This window comes from Juglans regia, chromosome 10 (assembly GCF_001411555.2).
Source record: "Juglans regia cultivar Chandler chromosome 10, Walnut 2.0, whole genome shotgun sequence".
Classification (NCBI taxonomy): Eukaryota; Viridiplantae; Streptophyta; class Magnoliopsida; order Fagales; family Juglandaceae; genus Juglans; species Juglans regia.
This window is the reverse complement of record NC_049910.1, coordinates 6,104,698-6,121,695: the sequence shown is the minus strand read 5'-3', so window position 1 is coordinate 6,121,695 and position 16,998 is coordinate 6,104,698. Positions and strand designations below refer to the sequence as shown.

Here is a 16,998-nt window from a genome sequence, read left to right as displayed (position 1 = left end):
TGGTTTTCTTAGGCAGTTGATATACTTGCAGTCATAAAATGCGTAAGTATTGCGCATTCATTTTAAATAAGTAAATAAATATAGAATTCACATAAAAAAAATAAATTAATATAATAATAAATCTCACTTTTTTAAAAATGAATGTTCGACGTTTGCGCACTTCATGAATGTATTCATCATTACTCTTTTTAATTTCCGTCAAACAAAGGAAAACAAATTATTCTCCTCAAAAAATAAATTTGACCGAAAATAAATTATTTACCCTACTTTATTCCAAAGCAAAAGGCAGCACGAGAAAAAAGAAGTTTTATTCCCTCTTCATTGTACCAGAGAAGCTAGCATGAAACCAGCTGGCCGTCATTTCACTAGGCTTTTTGCTACATCAAGCTTTTGATATATTTATTTGGCAGCAAACTGTCACATTCATTCAGTGCTCATATTTATTGAACGAGAGTTGTAATTGCAGCTAGTTCATTCAATTGAAAATTCAATGGGCCAAACGAAGCTGTACAAGAATGGTCCTGCTCTTAGAAACCATCTGAGCCAATGCCATACGCATTTTACAACACTCATGCATCTCTCTTTCTCGGATGATTTCAACCGTTCCCATGAAGAGAATGCTAACACTTAGCAGTTTCATGGAATTGTAATTTAATGCTTGAAAATAAGTATAGTTCACTGTTTGAAACAAGTACTATAAGTTGGTAAGTAATAAACTCAAAACCCTAAATGCATATCCGGACACATATAGCTTAAACCGTATAGGGAAAGTATGAGAAAACAACTATGCATGTGAACCACAGTTAACGTACCTTTTGCATGCTTGCGTAGGGGCCATAAGTGTTCTGTATTTTAAGCTAAAGCAGTCACAGGGCAACTCTCCTTTGGCAAGTCATAGGGATTAAAATCTTGGTAATTGTATACATTACTCATATTACCCTCCCAACCTGCTAAGGGAGAGGCGCCCTATAACCGGTTCGCTTATTGAACCAAATTACTGATCACCCTTGTTTTTTTATCTGCATTGTACTGCTTCTGGGTGTTGGAAGTGACATCTTGGCAAGCTTTTATATTCACTTTGGTTTGTGCTCCAGTGAGAGAATAAACCTTAGAAGCAATGGCATATGCTTCACTGTTGATGCTATGGAAGAGGATATTCTTGGGGATCTGCCTTTCTTTTGTTGGGGAGGGGGGCAAAGGGGAGAGGGTTCATTTCACGCCAGACATCTTTATCTTCTTCATCGATCCATGACCAAATCTTGAAAAATCTCTTTCCAAGATAAAAATGATTCTTTTGTTGCTTTGAATGTATGGGAGAAGTCGGAAAAGCAGCTGAGAGGAGAATCGGATGATGAGGGGCCTTTAGTACAGAATGCCCTCATGCATTCTTTTCCTTCCACTTTGCTTTATTCTTCGGCTTTTTTAGTATTTATTCTTTGGACAGCAATACACCAACATCCTTCTGTCTCGAAACCAGGTTTGACTCCCTAGCTGATTTGCCAAAATTATGAACCCATCTGCAAAGTTTTTCAAATTGAAATTGGCATCAACAATGTATTAACTAAAGCTCAAACAGTACCTTTTATCAATATTCAATACGCAATAAAAAGCCCCAGAGAGATGCATAACAAATAAAAAATGATAATAGCTGATATTCCATGCTTGAAAAGCAGAGGATCTGAACATCTTGTACTTCGTCACATGGGAATGCCTCTCCTCGTGCAAAATCTTTTGTCCCATATATATATATTCTTTGAAAGAAGAAAATTAAATTTGTTTTGTTAACTTCATTGACAATGGGATCAAGAACAAAACAAATATTCCAGAGTTCCCCATTTGATATCGTATATGCCAAACAGTAATGTCATGTTCGGCTGAGTGGAAGTACGAATACTATCCTGAATAAGATTCCACTAAGGCCTCCTAAAGTGGTTGATAGATGGCCAAAAGTTCAAAATATGCATTTTTTTGGGGCTTGTGTTTTGTTTTCAAGCAATACTACTCTTCATTTTAGATTTCTCTCTCTCGCTCTTTTTTATTTTTCAATTAAACGGCGGCAACTTGAATTGAATCTCTCTTGTTAGGGCGGCAGTAAATACCTTATATCCTACAAAACTCAACTGTACATTAATACAGTCAGGTATGGAAGGCGACCAATGATGGATTGTTCTCTACCATGGAAACTTTTAAGAGACCGTTATCCTTCTTTCTTAATACTTACCCAAATTGCAGTTTTTGCTTAGGAATTGTGGTTTGATGTAGTATCTGTGGATGAAAAGTGCAGCTTTGTGGAGTTCCTCTTGCCTCAAAATGTGTAAGCTGTTTGCATGGTAATGTGGGACCAGTAAATCATGTTTTTCTTTGAAGGGTTACAGGGCTGGTGATGTTTGGAAGTTTTTTACTTCCAAATCAATTTCAATTGTGGAGTGATGTTGATAATCTCAATCTCCGCGGAGACACTTTGAATTGTGGAGTGATGTTCTAGATATTGCTACACAAATCAATTTCAAGATTGTTGATGTTTTTAGAGAAGGAAATATGCTGGCTGATGGCTTGGCAAATTTGGGATCTGATGGTCATAATGCTTGTTTCTTTTCTGCAGCTGAGCTTCCTTCCACAACATCTCATCGAGTTTTATGTGTTAGGCAAGTCTGCCTACATTTAGACATGGCTTATAAGTTTTTGTTTTCTATATTCTTGTAGATGGTAATGCTGTAAAAGGTTTCCTGCAACATTAAGTGAGGTCTTTGCTGAAAAAAAAAAAAAAAAACCCTCTCTCTTTCGGGATCTTAGAAAAAGAAAATATTTTAACCACAAAATGATTACACAAAAGTAAACTCATTAACTGACATGACTTAATGCGAAACGTCAGATTATAAAATTATTTTTATTATAAAATAGATTTATGATTCTATAAAGTCACATCAATTGATAGATTTATTTTGTATAATTTTTTTATATCGCAGTTCTCCTTCAAAAAAAAATAAAAGACTTAATAGAGATACCTTTTGCTCCCAAGAATTAGACCCAAATTTAAAGTAAAGTGGGCATTAGGACCCAAATTAAAACCAGACACACAAAAAAAAATAAATAAATAAATAAGCAAATAAAATTAGGGTCAGGTCAACCATAAGACCAGACTCGCTAGAGTCGGCTAGACATAACTATAGTTTTTTGAAAATTCAAAGGATTGGAAACGTGTTGATATCTACGACACAGTATATACAAACGGACAATAAAAAACCGTACAAGAAAAAAGAAACAAGCTTTGGTTTGCATTGCCAACACTTCTTCGCTTATGACAAAGTTGAGCTGCATTAATATTTCCGCCAACTGTTTTTTTTTTTTTCTTCTTAATTTATTTGTTGTTTTAGCAATCTACAGCTCTTTTCTTTTTCTGTTTATTCATCAGTCAGTACCGTTCTTGATGGATCATTCTTTCTGCTTATTTGTAGGCGATTACCAACAACCCAAAACGAACAGAGTAAACAAGAAATATGCCTGTTAAAGGTTAGAAAAAGGGGGGCCAAATTAACGATTTCACCTTTTTCCAAAAGGTTGATTTGAACAAAAACTTTGTTCAGTGATTAACAACAAATACTGCTCAAAAATAGAGAAAATTTGTGTTTAACAGATCAATTTTGCAAGATTTTTGCTTTTCTCATTGAAATTAAGACCTGAGGCAAAGCTGAAAGCATGAGTTGTATTCATCTTAGTCATGCAAACAGAAATCAACCCATTCTTAGGAACCTTAGTACTATGAATGTGTTACGATTCTACTTTGATTAAGTATGAGATTGGTTGGTAGTTTATAAGTCTCTAGACACCCTTCTCTTGTAAATCAGTTTTTAAAGGTGAGTTCTACCTAGTGGATTAATAACAAATGGTATCAGAATCACCCCACATATGCAGTCAATGTTGACACGGTTGCAATCGTACGGCAGGGCAATGTTCGTTCGGGACTAGGAAAGACTTAGCATACAATCAGCCTGTGTGAACACCGGGACCGTCGTGGACATCGGCTACGGAGCGTGGTGGGGTGGTTGTTACGATCCCATATCGACTAAATATGAGATTGGTTGGTGGTTTATAAGCCTTTAGACACCATTTCCTTATAAGTCGGTTTTCAAGATGAGTTCTATAGTGAATTCATAATAGAATGATACAAGCTTGTATGGACAAAGACCTTATTTATAACCAAGAATAGCTGTGAAAGTCCGTGAAGTTATTGGAAAACGCTGTTGTATTAATCACCCTTTATACAACACACACAAAAGGAAAAAACAAAAAAGTATACCCCAAATGCAAAATAAAAAGTTCCAAACAGTTTCCGCTTCTTCTCTGCATGTTACATTCCTGTATCGGGAAGGCGAAAAAAATAAAAAAACAAAGACACTAAATAATATTTCGCGTAAACTACCTCAATAGTAGCTACTTAATTTCTTGATTTTGAAGGAGTGATCTTGATGACTAGTCCAGGAAAGACATCATCGGGATCCTGGATATGAGGGTTGCGTTCCACGATGAAGGGGTCGTCGCACTTGTCGCTGATGGTGTGGAGGGTCTCGCCCTCTCCAACAACATAAATCTCGTCGCAGGGCCGGTCGAAGAGCTGGCTCCCTCTCACTGGTTGGACATCTTCTGAAGAATTCTCCCTTACAGAGGCCAGCAAGATTAAGCCTAATAAGACTATCGCACAGTACCATGAGATTGTATCGGCCACGGACATAGATGTTGCCTTCATGGTTTTGGGTGTAGGGGAGGAAGAAAAGAAAGATGATGATCAGATGGCTTTTGATGAAAAACAGAGCATTTTTTGACCATATATATATATATGGAGAAAGGAGAGCCCCCATGCATACGCACATGATAATATTATATATATGAATGACGTATACGTGTGTGTGTGTATGAGAGAGAGAGGTCTTGGCCGCCTGAGTGGGAGGAAGTTGGGGTTCAACGTATTGGACTTGGTTCATGAAGTGTTTAAGGGTGCAAGCAAGAATCGATCACCTTCCTAGTTCCTACTCCACTATTTACTGAAAATGACCTGAATAATATTTTTATTTTTTCCTTTGGATATATAGAATTGAGAAGCTCGTAACGTACGTAGACAATTGTAGTACAATTTCTTGACACGTGGGTTGTGTCTATTGGCCAAGTAGAAAGGTTCCACCGAAAGTGCTATTCAAGTTTGGAAAATGCTAGTTTGCAGGCTTAATTTTTGATGGAGAATTGGGGCTGCGGTTAGGTGAGCAACTTTGCAGGAATTGCAGCATATGTGCATAGTCAACCCATGAATATCACATAGAAAATAAATAAAAATAAAAATAAATAATAAATATAGTGGTCTATCAAGTTCATTTTTTCTCCTTTATAATCGATTGATTCCGAACCCCTTGCAATTTTACACTGTTCACATGGGCAGGTGTATTTATTCCTTAGATTTGCATGTCAACCACGCTTTAATATATTATTAATTACATATATATTTTTTCAATACGATGTGTAGACTATAGAGTATACTCTTCATATAACTTAAATATTAAGATTTAATATATAAAATTTAAAATTTATTTTTCAAATCAAATTATGTCATATAAATATTTTAGTTGGTGGTGCTCTACACAATGGTTTGAAAATAAAATTTATATATATATATATATTTAGTAAAGTTGGTCTCAAGCATATCCAATTTTGATCCTTTGAGGGTATACAACGTTTCCTATGTTTCCAATGTTTTCCTATGCAAAATTGTTTTCTTCGTCGTATATATCTTATTCTTGCCGCCGGAAAAAACAGAGGGAAAATGGCCATTACCCACATTAAAAAAAAAATATTTTGGCATTAAAAAATGCCTTTGATTGCTAAATATGTTTTCAAATTTTGTCTAGAATTGGGTACATCAAAAGAATGACGTGTTAGGAATTTTGAAATAACACAATGAGAAATTATGTAAAATAATTATTAATAAATCTTACTTAAATACTTTTTAAATTAAAGAGATATATTATTAATAAAACTTATATTAGTTAGTATTACAAATATCATTTAAAAAAAAAAAAAAAACTAAACCATAAGCATCAAGTCATCGACCCACAGCCCCACTCCACTGACCAACGCTACCTGACCCAAAACACAGGTTATTGAGTTTGTTAATTACTTTGTTCAGACTTGACTTTGAGACTTTTCCTCCTGATCTTTGCGTTCTAGATCAACTGAAAATGGCCTTTGTGGGACCAGCTGACCGATTCACACGTTTGGAAATTTAAATTTGTGACCAAATCAACGTACTCTTGGATGGCCCCAATCAACGAGACAACAAACCATGGCATGTTAATTGGAATGTTTCAAATGGTGGTAGAAAAAATAGATTATATTTAAAGCATTTAAGTGTCACGTATTGATAATATTTTATTCAATTCATATAAAATCATCTTATATCATCTTTCAATCCAAACGGACGTTAATACTCTTATATACAATTTATTACAAATGGGTTATAATATTTAAAAATTAAAAGGAGATTCAACTTTGTGGAAAGACACCCAATTAGAATACATATAACATGATATCTATCCCTTAGTAGTTATTTGTAAAAGATATTTATATATCTTTGAGAATTAAATTTATATAATATATTTACTTGATGACCATTGATGTACACTTGTTTAGAGGTCCACCAAGTTTCAAGCATCTTTCCATCTGATTGATAAGAGACAAGGATTTGTGTGTTGGATGGATGTCGTACGTTGGAGTAGGACTACTTAGTTGTTTGTTAAATGCAATTAGCCACCCATGAGAGAGACGTTTTGGGTTAATTAAATTGCATACGTCAAAGGACCCAATTAAACTGTGAGTTTTGTTCATTATTAAATTATTATATAAACTATAAACCAAACGATTGCGTCATTTGATCCTATATTATTAATTTAATTTAAACCCCAAGATTCGGTAGTCAAGTAGTACTTTTGCAGCAATCTTTAAGTTCTACTCTACCCATTAACAAACTAAATTAAGTATTATCTGTTACATCTTTAATATGCTCTAGTTGGAAGTAGGAGATAGGAGAGAGGGGGGGACGAATGAATAAGAAAGGAGAGAAAGAAGATATAAAATTATTTTGAGTAATACTAAATACCGTCATAAAGTGTGTAAGTATCGCGTACATTTATTAAAAAATAACAAGATAAATTATTAAAAAATGAGTTTTTTTTCTTATAAATTATATATATATTTTTAAATGTACAAGACTTACATACTATATAACTATTCATATCATTCTTTAATCTTAATTTCTTATTGGGCAGAACCAAGTAAAATAAGTATTTGACTTGTCTTCTACCTTTTCCCTTTTGAACATCAAAACAAAATGGAAAGAAAGCGAGTCAGATAGAGAATCAGATGGTTTGGAAAAGTAAACAAGTTCAAGCAACTTCTTTTTTTTTTAAAAGTCAAAGAAAAGCCATTTTGGATTCAAATAGCATGCCAGAATAAATAATTATAAAAGACATGCAAAAAGAAATTGACAATTCAACTCAACTAAATCTAAAACGACACCACCAAAAAAAAAAAAAAAAAAAGTAGGAAAATGGTAATCGTGCCTTTCAAATTGCATAACCATCCATCATTATCCCAAAATATTGTGTTGCATCCTAAAACTGTGATGGGAATCATTCAAATCAAATCAAATGCAAATAAGAATCACTAATAATATGTTGGCGGCCACCAATTACTCTCAATTCATCTCATCTCATGATTACAATTTTTTTTAAATTTTCATACAAAATAAAATAAACAATTCAATTTTTTCAAATCTCAAAATAAAAATAATATTAAAAAAATATATTCTAACAATATTTTATTTAACCTTTAACTTTAATATCAACTTATTTGTGAAAACAAATGAGACATTAATATCAATTATATTCAAACATTGCAACACATATTTATAAGTGATATAGTTATTGGGAATAACGGCAGGAAAACAAAATTTATTCCAATCCTCATTCATTGAGAGACCAACAACAACCAAAGTTAATGGTAAGCCAATGTTCTAATAGATTCTGGTTACAGTCTCTTAATAAAAGAATAAGTTTTAGCCCAAAATAAAATAAAATAAAAAGATTTGGCACTATAATTGGCCAAGAAGGTTTGGCACTATAATACACTAAATCAAATTATTAAGTTTTTTCAACAATGGGACAGAAATACACTCTATAATGGCAAGAAATACACTCTATAATTGCATGAATTTTTTTTTTTTTCTGTCCCCTAACTAGGGGTGTCAATATGTGACACGACCCATTAATCTAATACGAACACGACACGATAAAAGCAGGTTAGGGTTTACCCTTAACGGGTTCGGGTCAAAACGGGTTGACCCGTTAAGACACGATAGCTTAACGGGTTGATAACGGGTCAACCCGTTAAGAAAGTTAAAATTACAATTATACCCTTATACCTAAAAAATAAAATTGTTGGGATTTTAATTTTGATATTTTTATTGTTTAGATTGTAATTTTGGACTTGTAGTTAGATTTATATTTTTTATAGATATTGTGATTTTAACATTTATATAAAATTATGTTAAACTTAACTAGATTAAAGAGATTAATTTTAGGTTTGTTTCAATCCATTTACATAAATAGGTCAAAATGGGTTGACACGACACGACACGACCTGTTATGTTATTAGGTCGTGTTAGGGTTTGAGATTTTGACATGATAAGCTTAACGGGTTGGGTTAGAGTTGACCTATATAGTATAATATACATGTCTTGACACGACACGAACACGACTCGTTAACACGATTTGACACCCCTACCCCTAACAGCCTATAATACACTCTATAATGGCAAGATTCAAATTATTAAATTTTTATTGTAAATTAAATCATATCATATAAGCGATATAGAGTGTATTTTCCATACTAGCTTGCAAATAAAAAATTTATCCGAATTAGCATGCATTTGAGCTGGGCATAATGGAATGGAGGGTGGAAAAGACCGAAAGATTGTAAGGTCATATGTAAGGGTGTAATCGATCCGGTCTGGTCCAATTGGTCCAAAGAGATTTTTTGGGATTGGACCAAAAATTTTGATTCACCCTTTTTCCACCTTGAACCATACCAATTCCTCCTATGGACCGGACTGGACCATTAACTATCGGGCCATTCGGTCCAACCCTTTACTCCAGCAATTTTTTTCCCTCTCTTTTTTTTTTGGCAGATAAATTAATACTGAATTTAAATTAGTAAAATTAAGATTAAGTGACCTCTTTAATGTAGATTATATAAATAACTCATTAAAAAATAATTAATTATAATTTTATTTAGATGTTAATATTTACTAACTTAGTATTCATTAGTATGTAAATGAATTATGATACTTAATGCATAATGACTTGTATTAAAATTTTAATGGATATTAATAATTTCATTGACCATAAATTCTTCATACTTATTTGCAACTTAGATATCTTAAAAAAATTACCTAGTTACTTTAATTAGTGTAGATACTAGAGTATGCATCTACATATTATAACATGATTTATCATATGATATATTAGTTAATATGATATTTAACATTTTATATGATCAATGGTGATGGATTACATGAAAATTACATAATTAACTAATTTAACTTATACAACTACTATATAAAATAATATATATAATTATAAAAAAAATATTTTAAAAAAATTATATATATACACTTCGGTCGGTCCAATCTGAGCCGGTCCAAAAAAACCACACTAAAGAACCGGACCGAAAATCAAAATTCTCAAATAACATAGAACGAGACCGACTAACATGTTTATCGGTCCGGACCGAACCATTCGATCCAGTTAAGTTTTCTGATCCGGGCCGGTACGTTTACAGCCATAGTCATATGGCATGGTGGATCTCTGTCAGCAGCACCATCTTCATTCTTCACTACCCTTACCAAGATTCAAACTGAAGAACAGGAATTTTTGGTCCTTAGAGATTCTAGTAAAGCATCGCTGAAATATAATACTTCACCACGTTAAATACTTCGTACTCTGCCACTGTCGAACCCAAAAGCACCTTGCAACGCAAAACTGCTGATATTATGAGCTAGCTCTAAAATCTGCGAATCTACGGCCCAGAAGGACAACTCTTTTTTCTTTTAAAGGAAAGAACGGTCCCTGCATTACGATTTACGATACGCAACAAAAACAATGTTTTCCTGATTTACAATACAGGTGAAGAACACAGTGACAAGAAATGTCTCAATGCAAATTATCTTGCAGCAAGCAGTACGAATATTTGCTCAATTTTCATGAATATTTATCAAAATCTTATAGCCTGTATTAGACCAAGAAGCCTGTCTTTATAATTACGATACAGGACAAGGAGACAATAGCTTCGGTGCTACTAAACAGAAAATAGCCTGAATTGGGCCAAGAAGCCTGTCTTTATAATTATGGCACAGGGAAAGGAGACAACAGCTTCGGTGCTACTAAAGAGAACACACCAAATACAACAATAAACCCAAACTGGCATTTTCAACTTTTCCTTACCAACTCAAACTCACCAGTTACAAAATAAACAGAAAAAAGGTGGTGAACTAAACTACAATCAGTAGAAAAAATAATAGTGCCACTCATTGCGCGATAGCCGCTGGTTCTGGTAACCATTGCCACACTTTCACTTGACCGGCTCCATCACCAGTAAAAAACACGCCACTAGGACCCATCTGAATTGCACGAACCTCTTGTTTAGCAAAAATTTTACCCCTCTCCGAAAATCTAACCAACACAGACCAAAAGAAAACAAATAGATAAAAGTGGGTTCTTGAAAACAGGAATAGACTCCCAAAAGAAATTCAAATTAAAAACTATAAGAGAAGTCAACCAAGAAAATACTAACGACGGCAAATCATAGAGGTGGACAGAGTTATCGTTGGAAGAGCATAGCAAGATGGGCTTCGCTTCTGAATCATGCATCCCACAGAGGGTAAGCAGGCCCTGCAGGAGCCAAAGTAACAACATCATTAAATAAACTAGATCAATCAAATATTAATATTTCTATGCAAATGATTCGATCTCAGGAATTTGTATGCGTGAATAAACCATACTTGGAACGAACTTTATAGATTTATGCAACTTCAAATTACTATCAAAATCATATGTGAAAAGGGAAAAGTGATTTCATATAATGTAAATAATAACACCCCAATCCACTAATTTCCTAACAAGAATCCAATACCGATAATAGTTTAAAGTAGTTCGGATTTAACTACCTCAACCTTCAAATTACCCCAACCTCCACACCAATAAGGTTTGAACTCTAGGGGTGCAAACCAATGTTTTGAATACCGTACTGGATGTCATACTGGTCAAGGCACTAGAACGAAATATTTCGGTACCGGTACCGTTTCGGGATAGTTGATATATAAATAAATTATATATAAAAATTATATTTCAAAATAATAGTCTATATATAAATAAATTATATATAAATATATATATATAAATTATAAATAGTCTAGTCTGAATTGTGGGTTAAAAAATAAACTTATAGTTTGAAAAAACGAAAAAAAAAAAACACTGGCCGAAATATCGGCCGGTACTGGCCGAAATTGAGGCCGATACGTCCGATACGGCCAGTATTTTGACCGGTACGAAATAGATATAGTACCTGTACCGGCCAGACGGCCGGTATGAAAAATTTCGGCCATACCAGCCGGTACGGTACGAAATTCACAACATTGATGCAAACAATTTCTAGGGTTCACGTTCCATTGGTGAAAAGCTTATGATTTACCCAACCCCCATGATTGTGTGATGGAGACGCATTACACAGGTTTGGGGTTTAATTGGGAAAAATACACGTCTCATATGCAGTCTCTGAGATTCCTTGTCATAAAAAAACTTTATATATAACTTTGTTGATCTACTTGTCACAAACAAAGTGACAACCAATTTCAACATGCTTAGTTCGTTAATGAAAACCAGATTGATCTTCATTATTAGGTTTTGAGGTTAGATCTACAATCTCCAGATTCAGACTACCAACAATAATTTTTTGAAAAGATCGAGAGAAGATGAAATCTTCATTTTATCAATATCAACATCTGAATTCAAGATATTACAACTAAATGCATAAACGAGCCCCAAAAGTTCAATACACTTCAGTTCTAATATAGCTAGTTTATTTGAAAGTAAGTTTTCTGTATGCATACCTGCTCTTCATTGTGAGTGTATGTTACTTCCAAATTTCCCCTTTCTGTAGCAACCCACACCTGCACGAAAAAAAAAAAAAAGGAACAAAGAGTTTATAGCTCAAGCGCATATCAACATACACATGCATTAATATTGTATGAGACAAGCATTAGAGACATTGACCTTTATTGTTTTGTCTAATGAACATGATAATAGAAACTGGTCCCAGCAAAGAACAGACATCACAACTTCAGTATGTTCTTTAAGTGTCTGTATACACTGCAAAGTTTCAAGGTTCCAGACCTGAAAAAAAGGCAGAATAGAATGTTTTTTTCATAAAAAAAACAAAAGCAGAAAAAGACATACCAAATGCAATCACTGTAGTTTCCAATCAATCCTCTAGAAGTACTCCACCAAAAGGATGAGATGTACAGACAACATATGATACCAAAACCAACTTACTCTTATAGTACAGTCCATTGAACCAGAATAGAGCCTATTAGCTCCAACTACTAATGAAACAACTCCAAGCGTATGACCTTTAAGTGATGCAGCTGGTTCAAAACAATTGGTAGCTGCATTAAACGTCCATGCCAATATAGACCCATCCTGCACCAAAGAAAACCTTCCATCAATACCAGTTAAGAAATGTTTTTTATAAGAAATACAAGTCAAACGTGTTAATTCTGCAAACAAACAGCACGCAGGCGCAAGGAGAGAAACATACATCCCTAAAGATGCAATGGTTTTTTCCCTTAGTGAGATTCAGGTAACATTATCAAATCTGACTTCCAGGGAAACTAAGATGCCTTGTGTCCTACATTTTTATGAAGAGTAGATATCATATACTAATAAAAAATGATATAGACCACTATTTTACAACTTTTATACAAATCTTCAGTTAAATACTATAATTTTATCAATTTCTTTGAATTTTCTTTGACTTTGATGGGCTTGAAACTAAAAAAAAAACAAAAACAATATTTTATATAACTCTTTCATACCTTATATATTCAGAGCCCTCATAACATATTCAAAACAATCTGATGGTTCATACAATTCCATCCATTTCAGAATTAACCAATGCATAAATAACCAATGTAACAGCAACGACTTTTTTAGAGGAAATATGACATGCAAACAAATATTCATAAGTCCAAAAAATTACCTGCGTACCAGCAAAAAGCAAACCGTTGCCCACAACCATTGCATAAACTTCTCCTATAGGCCCACTAAGACTCAGCTCAGTGTTAGTTTCGGTGTTCCATGCCTGCAATACCAATATCACCAACTGAATTAGGCAGAATATTTCAGAACAGATTGGTAGCATTATACTATAACCAAAAAAAGCAAGTACAACATTGTATTATAATAAAAACACACAAGCCAAAGTTTTCCTCACATTTTACCTTGACAAAATTGGGCATCCCAACGAAGACCCAAGGACCTTCACTGATCATACACCCCACTTCACCACCCAGATTAATCACCCTCATACACTGCAAAACAATAAGGTAAACCCAGAGAATATAATTTAATTTGCTTATTCTTTCATTGGCTGCAAACTAATGAGTTATGATATAATGTCAGCACTTATTTTTCAATGTCTCTGGAGTATGAGAGGGGGAAGGAAAAAAAATCAACTCAAGAAAGCAAGAAGACAAGGTTTATTACTTCACCAAATGATATTGGCAAATGGCAGACAAAGAATTTAGTATTTATTTTTCTTCTTTTTAGATCGGTAAATCTAGTATTTCTTCTTTAGAAACAACTCCCCTTTAGTCTTTTGAATTTAGACAAGTTCGATTGCTACAGTTAAGCATTCCTTTAGCATTTATAACATTCCAGAGAAGTGATCCAAGACACATGGAAGACCATTACTTTCATAGACCATCTCTAATGCCAACCATTTAGTATTTAAGGACAGCAAGGTCAAGAGAACCATACACGTTTCGCTACCTTTTAGACCAAACAGGCAGAATTAATGACATTGGACAACTGCACTCTACAAAACAACTTTCATTTAGTATTTATTTCTCCAATGATTTTGATAATCCCCGTCAGATTTTAACTCCAGCACTTGGTCATTTTAAAAATATTTTTTTTGATCAGTCAAAAACAAGTGTATATATATATTGTACTAAATGAAAGTACCAAAAAACTTTCATTTAGTACTTATTTCTCCAATGATTTTGATAATCACCGTAAGATTTTAACTCCAGTGCGTAGTTATTTTAAAAATATTACACACTTAGCCACACTGTTTCGAGGTTATCTTCTTCGCTGTTTCAAGTGGGTGAAAAGTTCTTTCGCTAACAGAAGCCAGCTAATTAAAGATAAATTTTAAACTATAAAACTCACTTCCTTTTTGACAGATTCCTAGAACATCAAATTAAGTAAAAAAATTAAGAATAAAATAAAAACCAATAATATCACAGCAAAACAAAAAATCGACACCTACCTGCCCAGACTGGCAATCCCAAACCCTTACAGTCTCATCTTTACTGCCACTGTAAAGCTTATTGGACCCGGTGGCAATGCAATCCCACTCACAACCTGTTCAAAAAATATCACAATTAACACACGAAATCCCTCAACACAAAAAACCATCAAAACCCCAAAAAGCAGGCGAACCAAAACATACATATCACCAAAACAACTCATAGTCTAACCAAATTCTTGACCTTTTGATGCCCCTCGAGCTGCGTTAGCATCGAAAAACCTTCTCCCAAGCTCCAAGAATGCAAGTACCTACACTGCTCACCGTACCCACAATTCCCCTGAACCCAATATTTACAAACCTTGAAAACTCTCTCCGGCTTCCTAACTGTTCTACTATTCGCACCGCCGTGGGAACGGCCCCACGTCGACCCAGTGTAATTGGTCCTGGAGCGGGGATCCGAGAAGCCCGATGAGTCATCGACGAAGCCGTGGGTCCGCTTGTAGGGGGCGCCGTTGGAAGAGGGAGGTGGCAATTCCCTGTGCAGGAACGGACATGGGCGGCGGTTGCAATTGCCCGCCCGCCAATGGTAGCAGACCTTTTGGTTCTTGGGGTCCACGGGCCCACCCAGCCGCTGGAACACTCGCTTGCTGCCGCTGTCCAAGTCCATAGCTTGAATTCCCAATCTCTGAATGATCAATCTGATCCAGCACTCACCACCTCTCTGTGTGTTATTTTCCTTTTGGAATTAAAAGTGGAAAGTGGATGAGATTGTGATCCAGAGAGAGAAGTAATCACGTCACGGTGAGATGATAAAGAAGTGCTTCTCTTTGAGTAGTTTGGATTGGAAGTAGAAAATCCGTGGTGGTTTTAAATTTACGGGAATTAAATAAAAGTAAAGAGAATTGGGGAGATGTGTGATATAATAAGGAAAATTGCGGATGGTTTGAGCGAGATCGTGGACTGTCACAATGTTAGAACCCTAATTCTCTCTACTCCGGAAATTGTGTATGCAGCAGTGAGATTTGGGGGGAAATAAAATCCGAAACCCTAGTTTTGTTTACGTATCATCCGATCTCTCTCTTGTTCCCTGGGAAAAAGCTATTGCTCCCGGTAGCTCCTGCTGAGTTTTTTTATTTATTTTTATTTTTACTTAATAATTAAGTAAGAGTTGATTTGGATTTAAAGACGAGATTCGATGGTTTTAAATAAAAATTAAAAATTAAAAAAATATTATTTTTTAATATTATTATTATTTTAAAATTTAAAAAAATTAAATTATTTTTTATATTTTATATAAAAATTTAAAAAAATTATAATGATAAAATAAGATGTGATAAGATAAAAAAATTTCTGGATCCAAACTGTGCAAGTGTTTTTTAGGTAGAATTTAAATAGTGAGATGAAATGAGATGATTTTAGATGAAAGTTAAAAGTTAAATAAAATATTATTATAATATTATTATTATTTTGAGATTTAAAAAAATTAAATTATTTATTATATTTTATGTAAAAATTTGTGAAAAATGTAATAATGAGATGAGATAAAATAAGATAGATTGAGATGATAAATAATTTTTTCAAATTCTAATATAAAATATAATAAACAATTTAATTTTTTTAAATTTTAAAAATAATAATAATATTAAAAAATAATATTTTATTAATTTAATTCAATTCAATTCAATTCAAAATCTAAATGTATACTAAATTTTAATAATATTGTGACTTTAAAAAATATATATTTAAAAATATTAAAAAAATAAATACATGTAAAAAAAAAAAACCAAAACCAACTAGTGGGGATCTCCCGCTGTGGGAGTAGAACTGTAGAAGACAGTAACCGAGTGGGGTGACTGAAGTACATCAAATAATTAACAAATAAATAAAAGTAATGAATAATTTATTTTAATTGTTTAATGTAAATAACAACTACAAATATTTTGGATAAAAATAACAAATAATGAACAGATTATTTTCCCTAGGGGTGGCAATATGTGACACGACCCGTTAACCCAACACGAACACGACACGATAAAAGCGGGTTAGGGTTTAGCCTTAACGGGTTCGGGTCAAAACGGGTTGACCCGTTAAGACACGATTGCTTAACGGGTCATTAACGGGTCAACCCGTTATAACCCGTTATGACCCGTTAAGAAAATTAAATTTACCTTTATACCCTTAGACCTAAAGGGTAGGGAGGACGCTCTACTTCCTTCTTCAAGTTTTAAATTTGTTTAGATCTGTGTTTTTAATTTTTTATTATATTTGAGATTGTAATATTAATATATATACATTGTATGTTTTGTCTAGGGATGTAATTTTAATAATGAATTTATTGTGTGGAGATTGTAATTTTAGACTTGTAGT

General features: G+C 33.7%; 1 protein-coding gene and 1 pseudogene across 1 annotated transcript; both read right to left on the bottom strand.

Annotated features, from left to right (window-relative positions):
• Window positions 1-4,225: 4,225 nt before the first annotated feature.
• Window positions 4,226-4,963, bottom strand: LOC118349604. Its single transcript, XM_035695018.1, has one exon. The coding sequence runs from the start codon at window positions 4,742-4,744 to the stop codon at window positions 4,436-4,438; it is 309 nt and encodes a 102-aa protein (XP_035550911.1). The 5' UTR covers window positions 4,745-4,963; the 3' UTR covers window positions 4,226-4,435.
• Window positions 4,964-10,273: 5,310 nt separating this feature from the next.
• On the bottom strand, window positions 10,274-15,738 carry LOC108983289 (annotated as a pseudogene).
• Between the last annotated feature and the right edge of the window lie 1,260 nt (window positions 15,739-16,998).

Bases quoted from the DNA above. Each gene is read 5' to 3' on its own strand.
- LOC118349604 (XM_035695018.1), bottom strand. From the start codon at position 4,744: ATGAAGGCAACATCTATGTCCGTGGCCGATACAATCTCATGGTACTGT.